This window comes from Antrostomus carolinensis, unplaced genomic scaffold, assembly GCF_000700745.2.
Source record: "Antrostomus carolinensis isolate BGI_N321 unplaced genomic scaffold, ASM70074v2 scaffold28722, whole genome shotgun sequence".
Classification (NCBI taxonomy): domain Eukaryota; kingdom Metazoa; phylum Chordata; class Aves; order Caprimulgiformes; family Caprimulgidae; genus Antrostomus; species Antrostomus carolinensis.
Genome location: NW_010300623.1, coordinates 17185 through 28998, shown reverse-complemented (window position 1 = coordinate 28998; position 11814 = coordinate 17185). Strand labels below are relative to the sequence as shown.

General features: G+C 40.0%; 1 protein-coding gene across 1 annotated transcript; it reads left to right on the top strand.

Annotated features, from left to right (window-relative positions):
* Positions 1-917: 917 nt before the first annotated feature.
* On the top strand, positions 918-11578 carry ATP6AP2 (ATPase H+ transporting accessory protein 2). Its single transcript, XM_010163201.2, is given in 11 exon segments — positions 918-975; positions 978-1036; positions 3400-3528; positions 6356-6451; positions 6678-6815; positions 7152-7205; positions 8635-8650; positions 8653-8719; positions 8721-8784; positions 10142-10258; positions 11183-11578. Coding segments are annotated over 11 exon segments (993 nt in total). The 3' UTR covers positions 11378-11578.
* The last annotated feature ends 236 nt before the right edge of the window (positions 11579-11814 follow it).

Genomic DNA, 11814 nt, shown 5'->3' with positions numbered 1-11814 from the left:
TGAAGTTTTACATGGTGCGTGTGAGCTGCTTACATACACCAAATGTGTTTTAAAGTTGCACAGTTGTGCTTAAGTGACTTTAAATTAGGAAGTCAGACTGAAATAAGGCTGTTTCTTATTTCATGGCGTCCTCTCCGGCTTCATGACACAATAAATTACTGTCATTGTCATTCAGGTTAGAAAGAATGCTTTTAGTCAACGTTGCTATGGAAGGTAATGGGGAAGGGAGGGAGGGGGGCATCGCAAGTAGGTGAAACCCCAGCATGAGAAGTGTTGCAGACTGTGGCTTCACACAATCAGCTTAGGTCTGGTACTGCATCAGAGGAAGAAGAACATCTCACAGTGTCATGTGGTTGAGAAGGCAGAGCAGAGACACCGGAGCTGTTCTGCAGAAACCAGATTGTTCCTGGCAGTGTTCTGTTTGAGCCAGCACTGACTCTGCTGATCCTCCTGGCTCTGGGTTCAGTGGCTCAGGCTGTTGTCTGCATGAAAAGACGTGCTATGCCAAGCAGCCTGGGAAGCAGACAGTGCTGTGCTGGTGCGTGGCTGCTTGTGAGCTAACAGGATTTTGGAGTCTGCCTGGCTCTGCTGAGAGTTGGCTTTACCAGGTCTGAACTGCAGCACTCGCAGCCTGCTGGTGAGTACGGAGAAGGGTACTGTGCTGTTGCTTGAATAATTGTCCTGCTTTTGTTAATGTGGGTTTTTCCACCCTTAGTCATTGCTGCATAGAAACCTTACTTTGTATTCCAGAGCATTAAATCAGTCGGTTATCATTACTTGTGTTACATAAACTGATAGGTGTGAGAGTGAGGAATAAGGAATCTTATTGAGCTCTAATACACTCTTTTTCTGTGATGTAAGGGAAAGGTGGTAAGAACTGACAGGTTTCTTTTGTTTGTTTTTAGGTGTATGCGGTGATGAATTTAGCGTCTTACGATCCCCTCAGTCAGTTGTTTTTCGAGATGGGAGTTGGCCCATTCCTGGCGAGCGGATCCCAGATGTGGCTGCATTATCCATGGGCTTCTCTGTTGAAGATGTACGTTTCAGGTCTTGAGTTTGAAATGCCTCTAAAACTACAGAACTGCTCACTTAACGTGCAAATCTGTCATGTGCTGGGGTATATAAAATATCCTCCTGTTTGTCTTGAGGAATGCATGACTTGGCAGAGTGTTGTTTCCAAGCATAGAGCTCTGTCAGTCATATGAGCAGCAAAAGGCTGTGCTGGCCGGCTAATTTGAATCATCAGCTACAGAAGGAAGCCAGCCTGTGGAGTCTTTACTGTGGTGTTCTTCAGTTCCTCTGAGACCCGAGTACATGCTCTATCCTCACCATCCATAGTCATGTATTGAGCATCTGTGGAAAGCACTGTGATTTCTTGCCTACGAGCTGTATCCTTAGGGCTCTGCTCTTGGCTGCTCTGAAGATTGTGAGAAATGGCTTGGCTAGGCAGGCATTCTGCCAGGTCAGCAAGTTTGTCTGCTGAGCATAGCTAATAACAGATAAAACAAATAGTTAGGAAGTAAGCTAAAGACTTGAAGACCTAATTTGTGGTAGCATTTCCCGAATTAGGTTTTTTAACATAGTTTTAGTGATGTTTGAAGTGGGGCGCATAAGTAGGAGCTATTGGGTTGGTTCTGTCTTGTCTACTGAATTCTTTTGCTGGGCTTCAGCAGGGATGAGTGGCTGTTGAAGCAGCGTGTGGAAGGCTAATAGCCAGGTGTCTCCAGCAGTGTCTGTGTGCAGCCAGACACTCCAAGGTACAAGCTGGGATATTCTCATAATGCTGGGGAGGGAGGCCACTTCCCATTTCTTCCATCCTGCAGCTAGGCAAGAGGGTCTGATAAGTCTGATTTTAAAGCATGCCTGTTTAGCATGTTTTGGAATTTATCTGCAGGTATCTTGCTGTCAATTAATTATGCTTTTCTGTCATTAAACCAGTAAAAGAAATTCTTATGAGTAGTATTCCTAATAAGTATATTTTGATTATTTTATCAAGAGAAAACAATACATCAGATGGTATTGTATGCACTGCATGTAAAGACACCCAGCAGAACAGCGGGTTTTGGCCCGTTTTGAGCACTTGACTTTTGGCACACTTGTCATCTGGAGGTATAATGTGATTATCATGGAAAAAACATGTTTCATTACTTACTCTGTGCCTTTGCCAAAGCTTGGAATTAACCTGCTGTGATGGGTCCCTGGCATCCTTTAGACTTAGTTCTCTGTTAGTATCATTTCAAATCCTAGCAGCAGGCAGGGAAGGAAATGTTTAATTTCTCTATTCAGTTAAGCCCTGAAACTAAAAGTTACCAGCATTGTCACTAAGGCAGATATCACCATCTAGGCAGCTTCCAGCCCTGGTATGGAGAATACTGCTGGGCCCAAACACTTATTTTGCAGTTTACATCAAGGCCATAGTCTGGGAACATAAACTGACAGTGCAGTGGGTGCACTGTAGAGAATTTGGAATTCTTACAGCGTTATCAGGGATTCTCAAAAACAGTCATTCAGTATTCCTCCCCTGTTAATGCAAAATAAAACTGAACTACCTTTTTGTCTCTGATAATGCTTTAAAAGGATTTTCTTTTGTTTCTTTAAGGTGATACAGACCTTAATGCCAATGACATTTAATTCTAAAATCTAAATTAATTGGTCTCATCAAACTTAAACAAGCAGTTATGTCTTTTACACAAATAGAGAAAGCTGTTTGAATTCATTCCAAATAGACGAATTTGTATTTTGTGCCTGAGTAAATCAACCAGGTAGCCTTCATTGTGCTCTGTAATGATACATAACTGTAATAAGCTACTAAGGAATCTTTTTATGTTTCTATGCAGATTTGTAAATTTTAGATTAGTAGGCTGTTGATATGATTGACACCACTCTCCCTTTTTCCATCACCCTGTTTCTTTCTGGTACTGAAAATATCAAGATGTTAGTGTTGTAATGTGCCTGAACCTGTTTCTGTGCTGCTTTGTGACAGAGTTTGGTTTTGTTCTTTGTATGTGGGCATGGGGTTTTTTTTTTTTGTTTTCTTTTGGTTTGTTTTTTTTTTTTTTTAATTCAGCCTTCCCTTATTAAATATAGACTATGATTTTTCTAATTTGATTATGGGAAGTAACTCTTGATATATCCAATATGCATAATGCTTTCTCAATGTAGACTTTACTATGAAGTTACTGGCAGCTGACAGTTTAAACAGTTTCTTCTTGGTTAATGTGAGACAGCATTATTCAAAATGAAAGCTTTCTAGTGTTAACTTACTTCCCCACTAAGTTTCTAACAGGCTGTCCTGCACGGAGGTATTAACAAGATAGTGGGTCACTTTGCTGTAATGGGGGGGGGGGGCTCCTCTCCTCTTCCCTGTGAAATACAAGTTTTTTAACTGTTTTGTAACAGGACCTTTCCTGGCCTGGGCTTGCAGTGGGCGATCTGTTTCACAGACCACGAGCTACTGTGCTGGTAACAGTGAGAGGAGTGGACAAGCTGACGTTGCCTGTGAAGGGGGTTTCTTACCCTATTGAGAACGTGAGTATCGGTGTTTGGAACTGTTGCGTGGTTTCTGTGACTCTCGTGATCTAATGAGAAGTACGTGACTCTACTGTAGTCCTTGATGTTCACTTATTTCTTACTTCACTTGAAGTTCACATACCCCCTTAGAATGATGGATCAGGCTGTATAGATAAATAATCCAGTCAGACTCCTGTGCAAAGTGAGAGGCCTTTAAGATAACCCAGGGCCTCCTGTGCTGAGTTCAGTAACGTTTTTGACACGTTGGGTAACATGTTCTCCTTGAAAGGCATCTAGTTTTAATAAGCTTGTACCAAGAGGCAGAGAATCCACTGCTTCCCATGTTAACTTACTGATTCATAGTCAGAACTTTTACCTTTTGCTTCAGCTGAGTGTGTGTGTGAGTGTTTTATATGAAATTGATTCTTTGATGTTCTTTATTGCCATCTAAGCATTTTGAGTTTTCCTCAAATACTTGACTATAAAATACAGCACTTGGAGACACCATCTGATTATACTCTATCAAAAAGAAAACGACAAACAACATTACATGTACTTGTCACTGTTTTGTCTTTCCTGAGACTCTTCTCGCACTTGTCACAGCATCACAGTCATTTAGGTTGGAAGAGACCTCTTGAAATTATCTAATCCAGCCCCCAGATCAGGCAGGGTCAGCTAAAGCAGGCTGTCCAGAACTGTGTCAAGTTGGGTTTTGAGTTATCTCCACAGATGGAGACTCCACAACTTCTCTGGGCAACTTGTGCCAGTATTTGATGACCCTTCTAGTAAAGAAAACCTCTTTTCTCATGTTCCGATAGAATTTTCTGGTTTTAAATTTATGCCTGTTGCCTCTTTTCCTGTTAGATGATTTTGACCACACACATCTGAACAGGAGCACAGTAACTTACAAAATATTGGTAGCTATACAATGTCTACTCACATCTCTGTTGTATGTTGTCTGCTTTAATCCATTTTGCTGCAGTATTGGACTAGTTCTTCATGTTAACCTGTTGTTTGTCCAGCATGAGCCCACAAACCCTTTTCAAAGAAGCTGTTTTAAAGGGTATTTCTAGTTAGTTGACTCTGCTTCTGCCCACCTTTGAAAACTTTGTTTTGTACCAGCTTACCGTGCCTTTTGGCTCTGTGCTGCTGCTGTGCTTCTGTTAACAAGAATTATTATTTATCAGTTTATTAATTCAGTCAAACTGTAGAATCATTAGTGACAATGTTGAATAGTGTTTTGTTTAATATTGACACCCTATTGCACACCCAAAGATGAGGTCGTGGTTTCCCTATGAAATTACTTCTACAGATATCAGGCAGTCTTTTAATCTATTTCAAAATGTCAGCGTTTAATTCAAATGTTACGTGGCTTTACACTGAACTCGGGTCAAATTGAGCTTAACACAGATCTGCTTCCATGTCAGCTTTCAAGCAGAGCTCACTACTTCAGGCACAGCTACACATTGGCAATGCTGAATGATACCTGGACCAAAACTGAGTTGAGACAGACTGAAAGAGTTGGGGCTGTTCAGCCTGGAGAAGAGAAGGCTCTGGGGAGATCTTATAGCGGCCTCCCAGTACCTGAAGGGGCTACAAGAAAGCTGGGGAGGGACTTTTCATAAGGGCAGGGAGTGATAGAACAAGGGGAAATGGGTTTAAACTGAAGAGAGGGCAGGTTTAGATTAGATATTAGGAAGAAATTCTTCACTGTGAGGGTGGTCAGACACTGGCACAGGTTGCCCAAGGAAGTTGTGGATGCCCCCTCCCTGGAAGTGTTTAAGGCCAGGTTGGATGAGGCTTTGAGCAGCCTGATCTAGTGAGGGGTGTCCCTGGCATGGCAGAGGGGTTGGAACTGGATGATCTTTAAGGTCCCTTCCAACCCAAACCATTCTATAATTCTATGATTGTCTGCACCTGACCGTGTAGGCATTACTAATTTGTGGAAACCTTACAAATACAACTTCTATTGTATTTGCACTTGTAACTTTGATAAAGTTCTGATGTGTACATGATGCGTATTTTCTTTATTTCTCATTAATGTAAATTAATATTCCTAAGGTTTAATTGTTTCACTTAACTGCTGCCGTGGCTTCAGATGAGCTGCCCCAAATGTATGCTGGCAGAGTACTGGTTCTCTGATATTCAAGTGTAGTTTTAAATGATCATCACTGAGTGCATGTTCAGGACTGCTGGGTACAAATTATTCTAGTTTACAGATTTACTAAAATCTCTTAGAAAAAATATGTGTATGCTCTTTAACTAGTGAATGGAAGTGAGCTGTGCTGCTGCTTTTTAGGTGAAACCCAGACGTAAGTGTTTAGAAAAACTAACAGTTTTATTAGCTTGCCAGTAATGGCACTATACTGTGCTAGGATTTCTTTTATTCTTGGTAATTTTTTTATATGGCTTTTTTGTTTGGTGTTTCAGCAGTTGGTCTTTCTGCTGGTACATTTCTGTTCATCAGTTTTCTGTTGTTCATAACTTTTGGTTTCTCCATTTGTGTTGCTTGTATATTTGTTGGTCTTGCTTTACTGATAAACAAGGCCATACTCTTAGCTTAAATAAGCCTCTTAATTACACAGTCACGGCCCCTTGGAGTTCTTAAAAATACATTGTGTCTGCCATAGGTACAAATAAGTCGTCAGTTTGTAGATACACACTTGATGTTTTGTTTTGTGCATTGGCGCCTATTATTTGTTGTTATCAGTTTGTAAATATTCATACTGTTTGCTCAAAAAGAGGTTGTCCAATTTTTCCAGACTTCTGTAGTTAAGCAAATGATCTCCTTTTATACTGTTAGGCCCTGTGTTACCCAAATACATAACCAGGCTTTGTCTTCCAGGCCGTTCCGTTCACTCTCGACAGTGTTGCGAACGCTATTCATGCTTTGTTCTCTGAGGAAACTCCTGTGGTCTTGCAGCTGGCCCCCAGCGAGGAAGTGAGTATGGCTTCAGTTCAGGTTCCAGGTGTTCTAAATAAACCTCTTTGCACTTGTGTGGTTAAATAGTCAGCCTCTTTGCACTTGTGCGGCTGGAGCAAAACCAGTTGATTATATGAAATACTCGGTGTTGCAGAGGGATTGCAAGTGTGATTGATTATTAATGTGTGCCTGTAAAAACTGAAACCTGACCTATGTTGCTGTTAAACAATGTCTGTTCCTGCAGAGAGTTTACATGGTGGGCAAGGCAAACTCTGTATTTGAAGACCTTTCTGTCACGCTGCGCCAACTGCGGAACCGCTTGTTCCAGGACAACTCCATTCTCAGCTCCCTTCCTCTCAACTCCCTTAGCAGAAACAATGAGGTAAAAAACTTTCATCAGTGTGAACTTTTACCATTTTTTTCTGATATTCTTACTTAGCATGTGCTTTTCCTTTTTTTTTTTTTTTAATCTTTTTTTTCCCTTGCTTTGCCTAAGAGAGCCCACTCTAATTTTTTTTCTAACTGAATTCTAAGAAGTAAGTTTTAAGGTCCTTTGTAAGGAAATTACTCTTTCAGTAAAGTTACTTCTAGCATCTTCTGATGCTGCAACAGACATAACCTGTTATAAAATACTGAGACTTGCAACAAAGTGAGACTTCCCTAACTTTGGTTTCATCAAAGGAAATACCCGTCTCTTTCTTCCTACCTCTTCCCCCAGGTTGACTTGCTTTTTCTGTCAGAACTACAAGTCCTACACGATATTGCAAGCCTGGTAAGATTTTTAAAAAATACTTTCCTCAGTTTGTGTCACAAACTTCAGAGTTTAAACTTCATTTAAAGGTAGAGAAGCTGTAGCCAGGATACTTGGCAACCACTGATAAATATTAAAGTGTGTCATCAGCTGGTTGCATCAGTTTAAATAATGCATTCTCAAGCTATTTTTATCAGCCCTGTCATTGACAGAAGAAAATGAGAACCTTAATCATCTGTAATTTTGTTTGTATTGTGTTTGGTGAGAACAGGCAGGATTCTGAGCTGCTGTTTCTCCATACCTAAAGACACAGGAAGTACTCAATGAAGAATTTGCTGGGGCTTTCCTTGTTTTCTTACTTGAGAAGTATAACTGGAGTTAAGAACATGTTCTTTGCCCAGTAACCATTTTATTTCAAAATATCACTGTAATGTTTTATCTGAAAAGACTGCAGTGACTTTTGTAGCATGAATAGTGGTGGTGACAGGAATGTTCCAATGGATGGATGAGCTTTTAATTCTGATCTTTTTTGAGCAAAAAGTTTCTTATGATCCTTTTACTAAGAAACTGCTGCTTTGTTGCTGTGGTTTAGGGTTTGTTTTGGGGAGTTTGGTGGTGGTGGGTTTTTGTTTGTTTTGTGTTTTGGGGGGGGAGGGTTCATTTAAGCTGCAACCCTCAGCTGCTTGAAGTGAAAGAAACAGCCATGGAAAAACTTGGAAGCTCATATTAGGTGAGGGGCTGGTGGAGAGAAAATAAGGTAGAACAAGTTGGTTTTGTCTTGCAGACTAGAAATGCTGTAGTTAAAGTAGATGGGAAGATAGGAACAAATTAAATTCCTTGCTTTCAGAGACTGTTCTCTTGTGCAGGCAAATGTCAGTGCTGCAGCTTCACACCCACAGAAGTGCAAGAATATCACTACTCTCCTTTGAGATAATTTGGATTATATTGGTTGGATTTTATGATGATGATACTCCTTAAATAAACTAATTGTGTACGTGGGCAACAGCAAGGTAGAAGTTGCAACCTACCTGGTTTTGCAAGGGCCACCTTCAGCAGAGGAATTAGTAGTATCCAAGTATTTATTGTAGTTATGTGGGGTTTTTTTTCTCCAAGTTTTATTTTTACAGCAATTACAGAACAAGGATTCTGATGTGAATAGGTATGATATTTATTTTTAGTAGAGCCCCTTATTACATGTATATAACCTCATGTTAGGAATAGATGATGCATGATGATCATCTGCTCTCTTCTCTAGAATAAGAAAAGAAATTTGAACAATTGTGAACATCTTGTAGTTCAGTTGGCAAGAAATTCTGCTTCCCAATCAATATGGAATATGACTGTGGAAAGACAGGCTGTATTAGTCCCAGTAAACTGATTTTGTGAAACATGTTTTAAAAACAACCTGTGTATGAATTAATTTCTTTCTGCCCTCCATGGTGTGCCACAGCTGTCTCGACACAAGCACTTAGCCAAAGATCGCTCTCCAGACCTGTATTCTCTGGAACTGGCTGGTTTGGAAGAGGTTGGAAAACGATATGGGGAAGACTCTCAGCAGTTCAAGGATGCTTCTCAAATTCTTGTAGACTCTTTGCAAAAGGTATACTTTCTATCTAATGAACAAAACTCACATAATAATAAGGGAAATAACTTTTCGTGTTAACTACAAGCGAGTTAGTTTATTGACTCTCTTCTGCTTTGAGTTTGAATCACTTCATTAGTGATGGCTTGGCTGATTTTGGTTTTGTTGTTTGGTTTTTAAAATGCAGTTGTTCAATTATAAAATTAAATGTTACAATTTGTCACTCTGGGAAGTGTTGGAATGGTGCTACAATGTGTTAGGTATTTTGTGTAAAGGATCAGGAATATATTGAAACCACGTATGAACACGACTAGATGTGTTTGTTTTTCCTAAATATAGAATCATGGAATCGTTTTGTTTGGAAAAGACTTTAAAGATAGTCAAGTCCAACTGTTAAGCTGGCACTGCCAAGTCCACCACTAAACCATGTCCCTAAGCACCACATCTACATGTATTTTAAATTACCTCCAGGGATGGTGATTCAGCCACTTCCCTGGGCAGCCTGTTCCAAAGCTTGATAACCTTTTGGTGAAGAAATTTTTCCTAATATCCAATCTAGACCTCCCCTGGCACAAGTTGAGGCCATTTCCTCTTGTCCTATCGCTTTTTACTTGGGAGAAGAGGCTGACACCAACCTCTTGCATTTAAAGCCACCAGTATGTCTCACAAGAACTGGCTTTCAGATATGTGGAAATATCTTTACCCCAGGGTACAGTGGTTAGTTTCCACTTGCCCTCAAAGCTATAGAAATCTAAATTTTCAAGCCTCTGAAATAACAGCTCTTTATCTATCCATGTGCTGAAGAAAGTAATTCTTAGCGGGTCTTATGTAATCATTAGATAGAATCTTTATTAAGACCAGTCACTCACTTCTGAGAGTTTCAAAAGCCTGAATTTGCTAAGCCAAATAACTGTTTTCTCTAAACCAGTTTTCAGCCTCTTTGCAGTTAAGTAAATATATTTAAATACTAGACATACTAGTCTTTGGACCAGATTAAAATATTCAGGTTCATAATTTCCCAGTGGAAGGTTGAGAACCTAAATATTTTGTTGAAACAGGCAGACATACAATTGGGAAACTCTATGGTGGTGGGTTGTTTGTGAAAGGGATGAAAGAACAAGTTTCAGTACAGAAAGCAGTCATAAGCTACTGCTGAACAGTGGTTGAGGGGTTTTAAAGAGATGTTGTAAACCAGGTGAAAGCTGGTACTTTCTTAGTGGAATTTTAAAATAGTGTAAATTTTTACAGCTTTCCATAACCTTCTTATTCCTGAAGCTGACATTTTACAGTTTGGTCCAGCTTGCTAACAAAACTCTCCTGAATTACTGGCTACAGTATAGGTTTTAAATTAAATCACTCACTTTTACTTTTCCAGTTTGCAGATGAGATGTTTAATCTGTATAGTGGGAATGCAGTAGTAGAAGTGGTGGCTGTAAAGACATTTAATTCTCCCCTCATGAGGAAGACTCGCTCCATTCTCCAGACTTCACAGGTAGTAGATGCATGTTTTTCTATGTATTATTTATTAAAAGTGATACAAACTGCATCACTTCGTCACTTCAGCGGGGAGTTTTTTGGGGGGTTTTGGTTTTTTATGTGTTTGTTTTTTTTTTTTTTTTTTTTTAAGTACTGGAATACTGACTATGATTTTGGCATGGGTATGAATTGTTCAGCTTACCTGTCTTGTTCTTCACTTAATCATATAGTAATTTAAGTTGAAGAGGGCCTCTGGAAGTCATCTGGTCCAACCTACTGCTCAAAGCAGGATTAATTTAGGAGTTAGATCAGGCTGCTCAGGTCCTTGTCCAGCCACGTTCTTGAAAAGTCCATGGCTGGAAGTCCCAGAGCCTCACTGGACAGCTTGTTCCAAAGTCTTAACCACTTCTCACTGTGAAAACTTCTTCTCTTATGTCATGTTAGAATTTGCATTTCTGCCATTTTCTCCCCAGTACAGGAGCTCACACAAGTCCTTACCTCACAGGCAGGAAAAAATGGTTTTCCTTGACTTGCTGCCTGCACTCCAGATGCAGCCCAGGATGCAGTTGCCCTTCATCACTGCAGGGGCACTCTGTTGATGCCTGTTCACCTTGTCCACCAGGACCTCAAGGTCCCTCTTTCCAGAGCTGCTGCCCAGCCAGTCGGTCCCCAGCCTGTGTCGTCACCTGGGTTTATTCTGTCCCAGGTGCAGGGCTTTGCATTCGTCCTCGGTGAATTCAGTGAGGCTTCTGTCAGCCCTTTCTTTGAATTCCACTGATGTCAGTCGCATAAACACTCTTGCATTTTGTGCCCTTAGCACCAGAATTGTCTAGGCAAAAGTGCAGCTCTCCTATTCAGATTGCTCAGACTTTCAGTGTTGTCAAAACGTGTTTTGTGTGCAGGCTGACTTGAAAGTAACACACTTTTTTGTTGATTCCAGAGCGAAACAGAAAATCCATATAACCTTGCCTATCCCTACAACTACAACTACTCTGTTATCTTCAACATTATTCTGTGGATGATGATAGGTCTTGCTTTAGCTGTGATAGTTATCTCCTACAACCTCTGGAACATGGATCCTGGGTATGACAGCATTATTTATAGGATGACAAATCAGAAGATAAGAATGGATTGAACTACGTTGTATTTCAGCGCAAGGAAATGATGAAGAGTAAGGTCGCCTTTAAACTGTGGAAAACTAATATTCTGACATGATTAATTGTGGAATTTTTTAAAAGGTGTATTTATTTCCAAGTTGTTTCTTTTTTCCTTCTCAAGCCTATTTTAAATGTTAGTAGTAGCACCAGATGGTATTTAGAAACTGAAATCTGCTTGTTTAAAAAACAAAAAAACCCCCCAAATCCCAATGATCCCCAAACTAATTGTTATCAAAGTAAATCATTCCATTTTTTTTTATCATGCAACATGAGTTTTTTGAAATGCCCTGTACTACCTGTGGCTGTGTGCAAAACAGATAAATTGAAATTATGATAGCAACATGTTGTTTGAAACTTTTACACTGGAAGATTAGAAATTATAGCTAAACTGTTGTGTTGTATATTATGAACCCGT